At 44.8% G+C, this 16,690-nt stretch overlaps 1 protein-coding gene across 5 annotated transcripts in view; it reads left to right on the top strand.

Moving 5' to 3' along the window:
* The window catches only part of NFIA (nuclear factor I A), a 693,058-nt gene extending 677,796 nt beyond the window's left edge, over window positions 1-15,262 (top strand). For all 5 annotated transcript variants that reach the window (XM_045292063.1, XM_045292066.1, XM_045292064.1 and 2 more), the window contains one exon: window positions 13,746-15,262. In XM_045292063.1, coding sequence (XP_045147998.1) covers window positions 13,746-13,763 — 18 coding nt within the window. In that variant the 3' untranslated portion in view covers window positions 13,764-15,262. The remainder of the gene's footprint in view (window positions 1-13,745) is intronic.
* Window positions 15,263-16,690: the final 1,428 nt, after the last annotated feature.

The following is a 16,690-nucleotide window of genomic DNA, read 5'->3' as shown; positions in this document are numbered from 1 at the left end:
TCAGATCCTTTCTGAGGTTACGACATTTTCCTTCATACAACCTTTCAACTGCATTTTTAAGGCCAAAAAAACAAAAAAGCAAAACAGTTGAAGCAAACCTTGGTGTTTATATCTGAAGGGACAAAATATGCAGTAACCATTTCTGTAAAGAACAGAAAGTGATTGCAGAGAAAATCAAAGTTGTGGCTCTGGAATTCTAGAATCCATTATGTATCTTTCAGCTCTAATGTTATCTTGAACACCTTGTAGGAAAAATTAAGGTGATCCCATTCTCTCAGGACCCGCCATGTCTGTCTCCCTTTTCTTGTCTTTTCAGTAGAACTGAGGAAACTTTTTAATACCCACTAAAGCTGGGTGCTGCCCAGTCATTGAGTCTAAAATGCCTGAGAAAGTGCTTCTGATTTCAGCTGTAAAACATTCCTTCAACAAGCCTTGGAAACTAGCATACTGATGCTGGCAGAGTTCAGAGGGACCACATGTAAATGAGGCTCCGATATAAACTCTTTAAGAGTGCTTTTATTTAGTTTAAACCTGAACTTGAACTCATAAATGTGTTCCTGGAGAACAACATAGAAAGGCTGACACAATAAGAGGAAGCTGTGGTATATATCTCAGACAATTCACTTCCTTAAGAGAAGTGTATGTATATGTATATATACATATATATATATAGTATGTGTCTATATATACATATATAGATTTGTATAAATTGAATTATATTTTAGGCAGAACAAAGTGGCATGATTGCAAGGTTTTTGTTATTGCAAACTCAGAATGAAGGGGGGATATATATGTCTTTTGAAATGATCAGCCCTTTTGCAAAATGGACAGTAGGATCTATGATGAGAGCAAAGGATATTTGACGAGCCAGTCTACATAGAACAGCCATCCGTATCCAGTTGGTTTCATTAAAATATGACAAAGTAGCAGTGGAGGTGAGTAGCTTGCACACAAGCACTGTGTTGGTGGGTGAGCACCGAGTTCCTTCCAAAGACTCGGTTACAGGGAGAGTCCGGCCAAGTAGGATTTATCTAAAAGCAGAGCAAGAGTGATGTTGTTTGCCGGCTGGATGTCATAAAACACATTCTTGAATCTGACTTCAACGATCTTTGTTTCCACGATCTTCTCCAGCTCTGTTGTCACTACTACACAGGGAGCCATGAATTAAGTTTTCTGTTAGAATGACCTCACCTCTCTCCAAGAAGCCTAAGTGCCCTTGCCACTCCTTCCCCTCACACCTAAACGTGAAACATTGCTGGCATGGAGAGTGTTAAATGCCTGGGATCTTCACCTTTACCCAACACTCCACCCTATCACAAGCCTGTCAAGAAACTTTCCACTCACCTGCACTCACACACTCGGAAAGAATCAGATTGTTTGTGCTGATGAATAGCACTTAGTTGCTAATTTAACCTACAAATTGAGACAGAAATAAATCTGAACATAGAACTGAAAATAGAAAAATGGAATTAAAGATTTTGGAGTTTTTCCATGAATTTTTTGAAGCCTCCTGAGAGAGAGAGAGAGAGAGAGAGAGAGAGAGAGAGTGTGTGTGTGTGTGTGTGTGTGTGTGTATTCTCAGCCACTGAATCAATTCTTACTGATAGCAACACTATAAAAGGATTTCCAAGACTAAATCTTTACCAGAGCAGACAACCTCATCTTTCTCCCATGGTGCAACTGGTAGATTTGAACCACTGACCTTGTGGTTAGGATCTCAATGTCTAACCCACAGCACCACCAGAGCTCTGTATGTGTGTGCATGTGTGTTTACACTAATCAAAGGCTGGTGGTTTGAACCTACCAGCAGCTCTGTGAAAAAGAGGAAGCGGTTCGATAAGAGTTATAGCCTTGAGACCTATATGGGGCAGTTTAGTCTGTCCTGTTAGGGTCACGGTGTGTCAGAATTAACCTGACAGCACTGGGTTTGATGTGGGTTTATACAGAGTTATTTGAAACCACAAACTCCCCCATGGGGGTTTGTGTTGCAAGTCCTATCTTAACAAAACCAAGTTTCATTGCAATAGAACCCCAGATCCATCTACCTTGTCTGGAGGAGGAAAGCCTTGTTCACTGCTCCCCAGTTGCTGCTTTCGGGGACCTCATATCAAGCTTTGACAGACCTCTAGAAACTCAGGCCATTTTTCTCTAAAGGGGGTGGCTCAGATGAAATCCTGCCCACCCCCACCCCCCACCCCCTCGGTCCAGCTGTATCAGTGCCTTCCATAGGGATGCACTTAACATTTTAGGTTAGTATTTCAAAGTCATTTCATGCCCCGGGATGCTGTGAACGCCTGTTTTGTAGATAAGTCTACTTGGGTTCTGATAGTCATGCAGTCTGGATATTCCATCCCTGTCTCAATTAGCTGATTTTTCCCCATATTTAGGCTGACTCTTCCACCTCAGTAAAGGATATGAAAGGTTTATCCCTGCCAATAGCACAGCTACACTATGACCGGGAAAAGGTGATGCCTGGGGACTAGGAGGGGAGTCCCTGGGCGGCACAAATGACTAAGTCCTGGGCCTAAGTCCAAAAGGTTGGCAGTTCAAACTCACCAAGAGGCACCTTGGAATAAATGGCTGGCAATCTGTCTCTGCAGGGGCCCAACCTTGGAAACCCCATGGGATGGTGCTGGTGTGCAACACACGGGGCTGCCAGCAGTCAGAACAGACTCCACCGCCACTTGTTGGGTGTGGAGGGACTAGGAAAAGACCAACGTAAATGTTCCTAGAGGGCAAGGAGAGGCGTTGGAGCAGAAATGCTGTGGTTTAATTGGAGAGGTCTCATAGTGAACCTGAATTGCACAGCACGTCCGTGGTTGTGCTGGGACTTAACCAAACTGCCTGCCTGACAATCTAGTGCTCAGATATATCTCACTAAACTCTAACTCGCTCTTCTCGTGCGCATGCAAACAAAGATGCCACAATCTCCTGCACATTCCATCCAAGCCTGGTTCCGCTGGCTCTCTACAAGCCATTCGATTCCAGCGCTAAGCAAGGTGCTTGTGGTTGCAGCTCAGGACTTTCTCCCTGTGTCCTTCCTCAGCCTGGTGAAGGGAGCGGGAAGCAGTGTCACCTGGTGGTGTGGCCTTGGAGAAAGTATGGGGTCTGCTCAGACACAGGTGGGGAGTGAAGGAAACCTGGGCTTCAGCAATGGAAGGAGATGGGAAACGGGACTGGAAAAGCAAGAAGGGAGGGTTGGAAAGACAAGAGGCAAGACTTGTGTAGTCAGGGCCATGCAGGCAGATGCGTACAGGGGTCGAAGAGTCCACAGGTGGCAGGTGTCATCTAATGTCTGAAGGGATCCTCAGCTGGGAAGGTTAGCGTGGGAGTTTGTCTCAGGCCATGCAGCAGGTCATGTGGCATCCTATTGCAGGCAATCTCTGGAAGAATGTTTGAAATAACTGTCGACATTTTCACTTGCATGCTATTTTGCTCCTCTCGTTAGACTATTCCTACCTGTACAACCAGAGCAGCAAAATCGATGCCGTAGGTGCGCCTAGAGCCCCAGTCAGTTGGGGAAGAGCTGCTCAGCTTCGGAGAAGAGAAATTTGGGGGAAGCAGACTGTGGCGTGATTATACATAATGTAGCCATGCTCTGTTGAACTCTGACCTGCACTCCCCTGCATCTTACTCAACACAAAGGACCCCTCCCTGGGCCACCATGGGCCATCTCCAAGTGTGACTGCCGGCACTTCTTAAACAACAGGCATTTAATTAAAATTGAAATCTGATGTCTAGAAAACATACTTTTTTCTTTTCTTTCCCATAGCCCTCTGAGGTATCACATCCCCTCCATTTCCCCCCACTGCCTTTCACTCCTTTCAGACCCCACTTTAAAAACTAACCAGGGGAATAGGGACTGGTCGTTTTAATGTCTGAAATCAAAACTCATAACAGGCTCAGCTGCCTTATTTATCTTTTCCTTTGGGGCCGACCTTAGCCCGTAGCCAAGCCCAGTGCGGTGTCTTTCAGAAGAGCGCCAGCCCTCCACAGCTAACTTCTCAGATGGGAAGGGGTTTGTTCCATTGGTTGGGGTGGGATGGGGTGGGTTCTGTTAAAGTACAGCACGGGATGGTCTGTAACTAGACCCCTTAATCTTGCCATTCTGCGATGGGAGCGGAGGGTGGCCTGTCAGGTTCTGATTCTTGGCTGGGCTCTGCCGAATAGAAGAAGAAGAGAGAACAAATAATAAGCACGGCTCAGAAAACAAGCTGTCGTCGTCACCGCATTTCCCAGAACAGAGCCATCCGGAGACGCTGCCCAGCTCCACCCAGAAAATCCAGCAGTGCCATCGAGGCCAAGTCGATGGGCACCCCGGACGAATTCATCAGGCCGCCACCCCCTTAATCTCCATGCCGCACCTCAGATCTCAAGTAGCTTCATGGCGCGGGCCCACTTTAATGGGTAGAATCTTCCGCCCACCCCACCTCCCCCTCTCTCCATGAAAAAGCAGGAAATAAGCTGTCTCTTTCATAAAAAGATTTACAAAATGTAATCATTGTTGAAATATTCCCTTTGAACTGCTGTGTCCACGGGGGTCTCCGGCTCCCAGAGCCGTGCTGCCTTAGAAGCCCTCCCAGCTCCTCCACAAGGGCAGGTACACTGGTGGCGCCAGGCTTTGATGTCCTGAATGAATGAAAGAAAAGCACAATAAAAGGAGCTGTTGATCAAGCATAAAATGCTCTTTAAGCTGACAGAATAGCAGCGTTAACACACCCTAAGCTGCTTTTAGTCTCCCCCTTTTCCCTCACATTTTCCTGTGCTTTGTGTACAGTGGGGTTTGTATTTTATAAGAAGTCTCTGATCTATGTAGTATGCCATTCACTGACAAAAACCAAAATAGGATTGTTTCTGTCCCACTTGGTTGCCTGACTACTACCCCCCACCCCTCCTCTTCCCCCTCACCCCCAACCTCCAAGGCGTGCAGTTTAGCCTCGCGAGGCAAAAGGCCCAAATGCCTTTCATAAACTTGAGCCAATTCCTTTTGTGTTGTTGGATTCGCTGCTCTGATTTTAATACAGCAATTAAAGACAGATTTTTTTTTTTTGTAATTTTCTCAAGAACTTTCTCTTGCAGCTGGGCAATGGAACGGGCAGAACTGGTACTTTTAACTAAGAGAGTATATCATTAAACACGAGAGAGCCGCCTCGGCCGTTTCTTTCCCAGGGAACTGTTGCCGTGGTTGTCAGGGGCCACCAGGTAGGCTCTGACTCACAGTCAGTCACCCTCTGCTCCACTTTCCAACTTGCGACTTCCCCTGGGAGCTGCTCCTCAGGAAACCTCGTGTGTGCCCTTAGGGCCCATGCACATTTGTTAGTGAGACAGCCCCTCGGCACTGACCTTCTATTTTCAAATACATGCACTATCCAGATATTATCTCACGGTGGTCCTCACAAAAAGCGGATCACTATCTCTATTGTATGGGAGCCAAAACGGAGACTCCGAGGTGCTAACTGACATGCCTGGAATTACTAACCTACTAACAAAGCCAACTCACAGCCGTCAAGTCGGTGCCAACTCATAATGACCCTGCAGGACTGTGAGTTTCTGAAACTGTAACTCTTTACTGGTGGTTTCAAACAGCTGACCTTGTGGTTAGCAGCCCAACATGTAATCTGCTACTACACTACCAGATCTCCATAAACAGTGATACCAGGATCCCATTAATCTGGACACCAGAGCACTAGCTCTTACTGCTCCACATCCTGCTACCTTCCAGGAAATCCTCAGGGTAAGTGTGAGTAGGCCAGGAGGTAACCTTTAACCCCAAAGGTTTTGGTTCCTTAAACTAGAAGACTCCTTGGTGAAAACATGAAGGGTGACTCCCCCCCTCCACCGCCCCCCCCACCAAAAAAAAAAAACGCAAAGAAAAAGGAAAGTCTTGATGCTGAAGGGAGACATGCAGGCACAGAATGCAGAGAAAGATTCGGTTTGGGAACAACAGTGAGAATAATTGGATTGTACATGCACTCTCGAGGTTGGGAGGTGCTGGATGTCTTGTTTGGTAAAAAGATTAGTGTTTTCCCATTTTGAGGTTTGAACCAAAACGGAGGTCTTGGCTGAGAGCAGCACCGTCCCTCTCGAGGGAGTGGTGGTTTGGACCACTGCTCTGTGCTTGTAGTGAGTGGGCAGCCGTCCATGCTACAGCGCTAGTGCACATGCTACTGACGCACTTGGCCACAGTTGGCCCCGTTGCAACAGACCTTCTGTTGGAACTGCCCAGTGCCGTTCAAGGAGCTGTGTGTCCCTCTAGGAAAAAGCTTGTCAGTCGGAGACATGTGGGCATGTGGCATGGATGTGGCTCAGCCATGCTCGAAATCATCCATCCAAACGCCTGCTTTTGTCTTCCTGGTGGTGCTGACACCAGGTTTGGGTGGTTTGTTCCCTGTCCCAGCCTTCATTTAACAGTGTTTATTTAGGGCCTTGGGACCACCCACTGGGGATGGTGCAGCACCCAAGAAGCTACTCCATTTTCTTGGGGAGAAAAAGGGTCATTACAGTTCAGCAGTGACTGTGACAGAGGTAACTGCCCAGAGAAAGACCCCTAGGAAGGAAAGACTTCTCATCTGAGGACTCAAGGCCTGATCAGTATTAGCAAAGCCGAGAAGAGGGGCACAGCCTGGACCAAGACCCAGCAGGGAGAAATATTTGGGTTTTGTTGGTGGGGGGCGAGTCTGGAAGAAGTTTGAAAACAGCCCAAGTGTTGAGTACAAGTGGGGAGGAGATAAGGCCCCAGAGGTAAGCTGAGCCAGTCACAAGCCGTTAATATTTTAATCGTTTCCTGTATCATAAACAAGTCTTAGTTTAGCCCTATTGAAAACAGGCATTTTTTAATTAACAAAATCAGACAAGAAAAAAAGTAGCAGCAGAGATCAAAGCTCGAGGCTGACCAGACCAATCACTAACACCTGTATGTGACAGGCACCCTGTTCAGAAGCAACCAGTGTGACTCCGGGAGCACAGAACAGTGCTCAGGGATGGGGTGGCGGGACCTGCTTGCTTTATGTTGAATGACTAATAAATGGGAAAGTCGAATGCTATCCTGGATCCCTTTGGACTGTGGATACTCAGCCTCAATTTAAGTTTGTAGTGAGCCCACTGTGAGGCAAGGCGTAATAATGGTTCAGTGGTAGAGCGTGTGTCTGTCTGCCAGGCTGGAGACCTGGGTTCAGTTCCTGGCCAGTGCACCTCCTGTGCAGACACTCCCCAACTGTTGAGGTGTTTGTGTTGCTATGACACTGAGCAGGCTTCAACGGAGCTTCTACACCAAGATGAACTAAGAAGAAAGGTCTGACGATCTAGTTCAGAAAACTTTTCAATTAGCCAATGAAAGCCCTATGATTCACAATGGTCCAGTACCCAGCCAATCACAGCGATGGCACAGAACCTGGCAGTGTTTACACATGGAGCTGCCACGAGACAGGCCAACTGAAGAGCAGTTGAGAATCACCGTGATTAAAGCAAGCTGCCTGGTAGCGCATAAAGGGGTTGGAAGTCTCCAATCTAGCCCCTTCTTCCTTGAGAGCAGAGATCACAGGCTTACTTTCACTCATCACTCGCCCCAAAAAAGCCCTGAGAGTGCTGTGAGTTACACATTTGGCTGCTAACTGCGAGGTCAGCAGTTCAAACCTGCCAGCCACTCTTGTGGGAGAAAAATGACCCTCTCTGCTCCAGGAAAGAGTCACAGTCCAGGAAACCTACAGGGTGAGGTCCACCCTGCCTTATAAGGTCACTATGAGTCGCCATTGATTTGATGGCGGGGAGTCTCCACAGGAGCTAGCATACTTTGCACCCAGTACACCAAAACCAAAATGAAACAGAAACGCAAATTCACTGTCCTCAAGTCAAGCCTGACTATAGTGACCCTATAGGACAGGGTAGAACTAACTAACTGTTCCTCTGGGTTTCTGAGACTGACTCTTTATGGAAGTAGCTTTACGGAGTGGCTGGTGGTTTTGAAGTGCTGATCACGGCTCCCTACCCAGCACACAGTACTTACCAAATGAGCGGAGAAGGCCTCCCAAGAGGTTGATACTAATGTGAGAAACTAGGAGTCCCGCAGATGTCCTGCCCATTCCCATTCCCGCTATGTTACGGAGGGCCAGTCCTGTTGGGCTATTGGCTGATGTGCCAAGGGTAACGCATTGGGTGTAAAAAGTGAGCTGTCTGTCAGCCCCTTCCAGCAAGAGCAGGAAGCCAAACAAACATGACCAACCCCATTAACATGACCCGAGAGGTAGCATCGCCTCAGGACAGAGGTGAAAATGGTGGTGGCTCCTCCTGCAGTTTGGGAGGTGCTGGGGGGCCAGGCGATGGGAGGGCTCCCAGGATTTGCCTGTTTCCGTTTTCCTCGTGTGAATGTCCTTAAATAACCCACCTTGCCTGGAGAAGAAAGCTACGCGTCACACCCAGTTCTGGATTCCACATTAACAACCTCCTTCCTCGGAGTTAAACTTTGGCCTTGAGGCCCTTTGTTTAACTTCTTAATTTGAAAAACAGATTCTGCTGCGTCACAGTCTGTTCCTCCCTCCCATGTCCTGCCCCCCCCCCCCTCTCTCCGTTGTTTGGGTTCAAGTAAAATGTCTCTCAAACAGACTTGCATTCATTATGTTCCTAAAATATGTATCCTGCCCTCTTAGTGAAGAGAGTATATTAAAAAGGTCTTTTACGAAGTCATCAGATACTTAAGGTTGTTCCTTGTTCACCAAGGAGCGGAGTTCTTGGCCTTCCTCACCAGCCTCGCCTGCAGCAGCCTCCAGCACACCGTGAAACGGCCTGAGTTCTCTGCTCGCCCGGGGCCGGGGGCAGGCAGGCAGACAGACAGACAAGTGTGTGTGGCTCCTAAAACCTGCCTACTGCAAGCATTCCCGAATCCTGGCAGATTGGGATTCGAACTTTCATGGGGCTGTAAATTAAGGGGCTGAAAGTGTGATGAAGCTCCTCAGAGCACGGGTGGGGGTGGGGGCAGCCTCCCTGCAATGGTTAAATGAAATTTTATAAGCACATTCAGTGTGGGGCTGTTTTGCATTACATGAGTTGAATACCTTAGAGACGCCACATCTGCAGGCACTTTATTAAATCCTTAGTCAGCACTTTCCAACCTGATGAGATTACTTCTTCATTTGACTGGAGGAAAGGAAAGCTGAGCTCTTGTCCTGGACTGCAGATTTCTTTTGATGTTTCACCTTGAACGCTGAAAGAGGACAATCACCCCCTTCCTTCTCTCCCTTTCTCCCTCTCCACCCTCCCTCCGCCCCCAGCATAGCCCAAACTGTAGAACTGTGAATCCGATGGAGTCATTTCACTTAACTAGAGCCTTGGTGGGGCTGTGGATTTCTAGGACTCTAAAACAAGGATGGCTGAAAAGTTCTGAGGAAAAAGTAGATCAGAGCTCTATGTTGATTTCCTTCATGTAAGCAGAGGAGATAACATCGTCCATGTTGTGTTGTAATATTGGAACTCACTGGAGAGAGGGCAGACATGCCTTTCAAGCCCTCCTGGATACAAGTAGGAGGCTTACTGGGCGGTGCAGTGTGAAGCCTTCATACATGACGTATGGAGCAATTGCTTATGCTGATGCTTAGTGCTGAAGACAATTTTTAAAAGGCTCCATAAATGAATTTTGTTTAATATGTTAACATTTCTCCAGTGATTGGCTACTCGATCCCAGAAATTTAATCATGTCAGCTTTCTTTTATATTCTTTTATGACCCAAGTAGGGGGAAAAAAATAATAACTCAAAGGCATTGTGCTATTCGTGTTTTGGAACTTGCATTGCTTACATAATGGACACTGTAAGAAAGAAGGTGGGGGCGGAGGGAGTCACCAGGGAAAAAACGGACTTTTCAAAGCCGTATCTCGCCCATCTGGTGTTATTGATAGTTTGTGGACGTTTATAGAAACCAGGAGCCTTACACTTGTGTGACTGTCACCTTCACACAATATTAAGAGTGACTTTCAGCTATAAACTGGTCTTGAGAAAAGCTGGCAAAATGGATGATTTGTTTAAAACAATTATTTCAACTGTTTATCTACCACCTCCGCAAATAAATTATTTGATCTGTAGCCTCATCTCTCCCCCACCCTAAAAAAAGAAACCCCTGTGTGATTTCCACCTCACGAACTTCCTGTTATACAAACTCCTGGTCAAGTAGCAGGGTTAATTGTCATGAAGAATTAGTGTGATGTTGAAGTAAGTCCTAATGGTCAATTTACAGGAGGGGGTGGTGGTTACCTTTTAAAATCGTTTGTTAGCTTGGCCTTGAAAGAGTTAATTAAGTTTTTTCTCGGGTTATTAAAAAGCCTAACCCACGCCTTCAGGAGTCATATTGACACCCCCCCACAGGGCAACTCGGCTCTTCTATTGACATGTTGCTGGTCAAAGCACAATAGCCCTCTGTGTCTGCAATCATTGCTGAAATCATCTCAAGGAAGGAAAAAAGTTTGAAAGCTTTAACGTTAGACAAAAGCCCAAGAGCTGCAGTGCGCAGCTCAAAAACCCAGAGTCAGCAACTTCTATTGATTAAAAACTAACCTTTAAAGTAACTCTGAGAGTGTGCGGTTAGCATTTAAATTTAAACATGTCATGAGTTGATTTGTGTTACTGAATACCAACGCAGAAGGAGTAACATTCACATTGCTTTTTTTTTTCTAATTCCCTTAAGCAGCTAAAGTATTTCATGAAATGTCAATAGGGCAAAAGAGGAAAAAAAGGGGAGGGAGCAATGCTGGGTCTCCTCGTTTTCTTTCCCATGCAAATATTCACCCCCCAAAAGAAAAGTGTGGGGAGTGAAACACAATAATTAGTCCTTTGTCTAACTTTCCCAAGTGCCAGAGAAAGACAGATTAATTAAATATACAACAGTGTTGGTTTTTGGAGTGGGGGTCTTGCTTGCTGTGTAGGTCATAAATTAGGCAGAATAAATACTTCAATGTGTTTGCAGTGAGCCCTGCTACGTCAGAACCGCTGGAAGGTTGGTGGGAGGAGAGCGAAGGGTTTCTTGCTAATGATAGTCACGTCTGGGTCTGTCTGGTTGCCCCTAGCAACCAGACATGATGTAACACCAGGATGAACTTGAACTTGGGGGACTTGAAAAGAGAACAATAGACCAGAGCAATCAATAAAGCCTATTTCAGTGAAGGATTACAGAGCTGCTCTGGGGTAACCTTGTCTGCGAGGCACATACTGAATAGTAAGATGTGTGAAGAAACTTTCTTTTTTTTTTTTTTTTGCTTTGCTTTGCTTTTTAAGAGGAGTGCAGGGGCACTGCAGATTTTTGCAGTGCTCGGAGGTCGCGTCCGGGAACTGTGGTTGGAGAACTGCTCCCCCTGCCGACTCAGTGGGTCAAACGCATCTGCTTCCAGCGGGGCTGGAGGCTCCTGGGATGTCACAACTGATGGAGAAAGTGTGAGAACGGGAATTGTAAGCACTTGGAGTCCAGTCCAGCGTCTGAGGAGGCTCCGCTAAGGAGAGAAATCGATCCGACCCAATCTTAGGAGGGGCCTACAAAAATACAGTTTGAAGTTGGCCTTCCTCTTCCTCCTCATATTTATTTGTGTTCCTTTTGTCCAGTTAGATTTAGGCCATGTGTATTTGCCAGGATGATTTCCTTTCAGGACACAAGAGGATTTATTGTGTCCCTCACAGCATGTGGTCAGGGAGTACCATTTAAAAGTAGACAGGATGAGTAGTTTTTGTTGTGGTTTTTTTTTTGAGTTTGGGCTTAGGCTTTTTAAACGCCTCTGGAAATCAAAGGTTGCTTGTGTGGCCGGGAAATTTTATACCAACTTCGTTTAGTTGTTTGTCCCTGGGATTAAATGAGTCCTTGCTTTACCTAATTCAATCCCTTGAACAAGGAGGAGCCTCCTCCTGACTAGATGAACCCAATTGTAAACCTTTGTGATATTATCAACTCGGAGAATTCCAAAGCATTTGATTTTTCCAGAGTTTGATGATTTTTCTTTGAATAATAATCAATGTAAGGGTATCTCTACCAAAAAAAGTTGGCAAAAGCCCTAACTTTTTTGCTTCACTTGAGAAGTTGGCTTTTCTGTCAGCCCATAATTAGCCTCCTTGTTTAGCTAACAGAGAAAGCAGGTGAAGTGATTGGGGACCAAAGCTGATCACCTTAGGATTTATGAAAGGAAAAGGTAACTAACTGGGAGGTGGGCCCAGCAGGCATATAGAAGGTTCAAAATCAACATGGACTTGACCAGCAGTTCTCAACTTGTGGGTCTTGACCCCTTTGGGCGTCAAACAACCCTTTCACATGGGGTCGCCCAATTCATAACAGTAGCAAAATTACAGTGATGAAGTAGCAACGAAAATAATGTCATGGTGGGGGGTCACCACAACATGAGGAACTGTATGAAAGGATCGCGGCATTAGGAAGGTTGAGAACCGCTGGACTAGACAGAAGCTTGAACAAAGACTATGACGTACTTTTTTTCAGGCACTGTGATCACTAATAGGGTGAACATTTGATACTGCTTGATTGTTTTCTTCCATTTTAAAAAATATTGAGGTGAAAGGAACATTTTACATCATAAAGTCCACCCCCACACATATACTAAAACTGATGAGTCCAAGAGAGATGCCTGAATTCACCCTGGACACCTGATTCGCTGCATTTTCTCCTTCACTCCCACCATTCTTCTCTCAAAGGAGCCCTAGTGGCCCTGTCATGTATGCATTGGACTGCTTGCTAATCACAAGGTCCATGGTTCAAAGCCATCCGCCTCTCTTTGAGAGAAAGACGAGGGAGGCTATCTTGTCCCATTAAGATTTCCAGCCTCAGAAACTCTATATGGGGTTGCTATGAGATAGAATTGATGCCATGGTACTGAGAGAGAGTGCTGGGGGGGTGCAGTCAGCACTTGGTGAGAAACTGGAGGGTAGAGTCCATCAAGTACTTCTGAGAAATCGACTATTTAAAGAGTCCTACAGAGCATGAGTCGCCCTGAGAAACACTGTGTTTCCCTAACTCAGAATCAACTTGATGACAAGTGGTGGTGTCTTCTAGTAGTAATAACCACACGTACCTATTAAGACAGTGGGTCTCAACCTTCCTCATGCTGCGGCCCTTTAATACAGTTCCTCATGTTGTGGTGACCCCACAACCATAAAATTATTTTCGTTGCTACTTCACAACTGTAATTTTGCTTCTGTTATTAATCAGGCGCCCCCTGTGAAAGGATCATTCGACCCCCAGAGGGGTCGGGACCCACAGGTTGAGAGCCGTTGTATTAAGAGAATGTCAGAACCACATTGTTAGTGTGTTTAAAAGCAGACCTTGTGAAACTCAGGAACAGCCATGTGAAACAACTCCCCTCACCCATTCTCTGTTCATGAAACCCTTCTACACTGAGCGCCTTCCATGCACCAGGCACTGCAGAGTAGCCCTGAGTCAGGTAACTGGTCAGTAAGACCATCGAGTCCCCTGCCCTCTGCTAGCTGTCCTCCCACTCCACAAGACTGAAAAATCCCTATTTGTCTTTCAAGCGACCATCACGAGTTTGTGGTGTCAAGTACATTGGGAAGGTTGACAGTTTCCACAGATGGCCTTTAATTTTAAATACAAGTAAGATCAGCCTCAGTGTCTCAGGAATTGCTTTTGTTTCTCATTCCTTTTCTTTCCCAGTGGATCTCCCCACAAAGAACTAGACTTCATGATGCGAAAGCCTCTTTCTAAAAATGTTCTTCGAGGAGTTCTTCTAACTGTGCGTTTCTTTTTGTCTTCCAGTCCTGGTACCTGGGATAAAAGTTGCATTGTCCCACCATCCACCAGACAGACCACCTGACCCCTTCTCAACTCTGTAACACGGACGCACCTTCAACCCAGCGCAGTTACAACTTCACTGTCAGTGGAAGGGGAGAAAACCGATCCAAATCAACTTGTACAAGGAGACAGCAGGCTCTATGGTCAAACTGCAAAGGCCATAACCTTTTGGATTTTTTTTTAATACTTTAGGGACTGTTGTAATTTTCTCATATGGTGCTGGAAATGGTTGGGCTTTGTAACATTTGAAGTGTTTTCTGTGGTGGCGTGAGCATTCGGTGATGTGGTTAGAGGAGGTCTACCCTTGCTCACTGACTTCCCATGGTAACACACTTCCCTGGAGGAGCCTGGCGGTTTCACAGTATTTCATGAATCACCCACACAGGTGTGGTCCTCGAGCAATCGAGGGGGGCGCGCCGGAGAACTAAATCTTTTGTAGTAGCTGCGATCTGCAATATATAACTTACGGAATAGTCAAAGGGCAATGTTTTCTGTAGCATATTGGAAAAAGAAAATGCAGTTATGTTCCTGTTTTATTTTTTCTTTTAGTTTGGTTCGGTTCAGCAGTCAGCAGTCAAGTGTATACTACGGCCCGCAAGGACAATGAATTCACGCATGTTGCAGAACAATTCTGAGAAATGGCAAACAACTACTACTACTACTACTATTCAGTTTTTTAAAAGTTTTGAAATGCTGCACTTACATTAGGAAAAAAACAAACATTTTTTCAACAATTTCAATAATGACACAAAAATTCATAGGGAAATGGGGAAGATGGTCTGTTTTGACAGAAACTGACAGGAATCAATCAAAACAATCGAATTTTGAATTGAGTAAAGTGCAATTTCATTGGATAGCTAAATATCTTTGTAAGATAGAGATTGTTGAAAATTCTATTTTTGTTTTTCAAGTCCTTCCACCCCAGGACTCTAAATTATTGGGGTAAAAAACAGCCTTGCAAGAAAAAGGGGAGCTATTTTTGCTTTTTATGTTTTTTATTGTTAAACTTGTATCCCTTTAAAAACTGAAGGAAAATTAAAAAAAAAAAACAAAAAAACACAAAAAAAACAAATCTAATGGTGCTTTTACCACAACATGTTAATGACATTAAATGCTAATTAATTATTTTCTGTTATCAAAGCACATAACTAAAATGAAATCATGGTATCTTGTTAATTTTATAAGCTAGAAGTCACTATAATGGATTCTGCCAATTCTGAAAATTTTTACATGTATCTGGCAACATAGGATTTATCAGTTATCAGTCACTTCATTGTACCAGAGATTGTCCAGAAATTGTAAAGACCTTTGCATCCCTGAACTGGGCTATGGGAAAATAATAATAATAACGAAACCAATACTGACACAAATGCTGGTGCCCATTCAAATCAAGGGTACTTGCTAGGGGGGGAAAAATTGCACCCCCAAATGTCCTGTATCTTATATAAAAAAAAGAAATAAAAAACTGCAAGTGAATTTTCTACCAGACAGCGAAGCACCCCTTTGCTTCCCATGCAACTTCAAGAAGGTTTCCTATGCTATACATATATATACGCGTTCTGGTTGGCAAGCCCCGCTGATCAGAGAAAGTCTCTGCATGTTCTAGTGTTAGTAACTAATTTTTATATAGTTAATGTAGGATAAAGTAGAGTGCATTAAGACACAATATTGTAATCCCTACTCTAGGCACTTGCCTTTAAACTTATGTTTTCCAGCCCTTCAGAAGGGCTCTACTACTGTCCCATCCAATCAAGGAACTGAAATTCTTGGGAAGACACTTTGCTCCTCATCTTCCCCCCACCCACCCCCCGCCCCACCCCCACAATGTTGTTTTGTTTTGTTGTTTTTTTTCCTTAATTTGCACGAAAACAAAAATTCCATATCAATGTGCCTTGCCCTGGATAGCGATGATTTGTGGAATTGTTGCACATGCTCCTCTATTGAAAGGGGTTTCCCCTCGTCGAGCATTTGGAGACACTTTTTTGTAAATGTGACTTTTACGTCCGCCACCGTCAGTTTCAACATCTAGCGCTAAGTAGCGAGTTAGTTGTCCCGCAGCTAGGAGGCGACTTTACTGTCCTCTGTGGTCAGTGGCAGTGCTATTCTGAGATCTGCAGATGCTTAGAGTGTCAGTATTTTGGATGTTGCTGCATTTTACAATGTATTTGGAGTCTTCCTTTGTCCCCCACCCCAGATATATGAAAATATGCAATACCTGCTTAGATCACGTAGAAAAGCTTAGCGATTATTCATTTTTCTTTTCTTTTTTTTAATTTGACCAAAGTCGGTGCTGCACTTGATGCAGTGTGTTTTAGGTGTTTGTCTTTGTACCCTTTTCTTTTTCAATGTGTGTGATTTTTGAGTGCACGTGCGCAGGAAGGGCTCCTCTTAGAGAAGCAGTCAAACTGTGAAGCACTAAGCTGACCCTGCTTCAAGCAATTTTGTTTTTACAACTGTTCCTTTCACAAGCAAGCCTTAAAAAAAAAAAGAAAAAAAAAAGACAACTTCCTTTTTCTTCAGCTCCCACACCCCATTTTTCTTAGCAGACTGCAGTCAATCCACATTCAATAAAAAGTATATAATGCCCATTTTTATATGCACGTTTTTAAACTTCCAAGTTCTGAAAATTGTTTACTGGTTATCTCTATTTAAGGAAAAAAAATAAAATAAAACATTTTGGATTTTCATACGTGTCTGATAAGTGGTTGAGTAGTCGTTTGGCGCTGTTGTGTGGTGTGATTGTCAGTGTATGGTGTCACTTCCTATAGCCAGCCAGCATACTTTGCCTTCCCCTACAGCACTTAGCTGGGCATTACTTTATTATGACATATGTGCACTAAAAATTTAAAAAAAATTAAAAAGGAAAAAAAATAGCAGCTTTCAGTGCTTCACAGTGAAGGGAAAAAAGC

The sequence above is a fragment of the Echinops telfairi genome, unplaced genomic scaffold (genome assembly GCF_000313985.2).
Source record: "Echinops telfairi isolate 266 unplaced genomic scaffold, ASM31398v2 ScPeMD7_443;HRSCAF=831, whole genome shotgun sequence".
Classification (NCBI taxonomy): Eukaryota; Metazoa; Chordata; class Mammalia; order Afrosoricida; family Tenrecidae; genus Echinops; species Echinops telfairi.
This window is presented reverse-complemented; position numbering and strand designations above follow the sequence as displayed.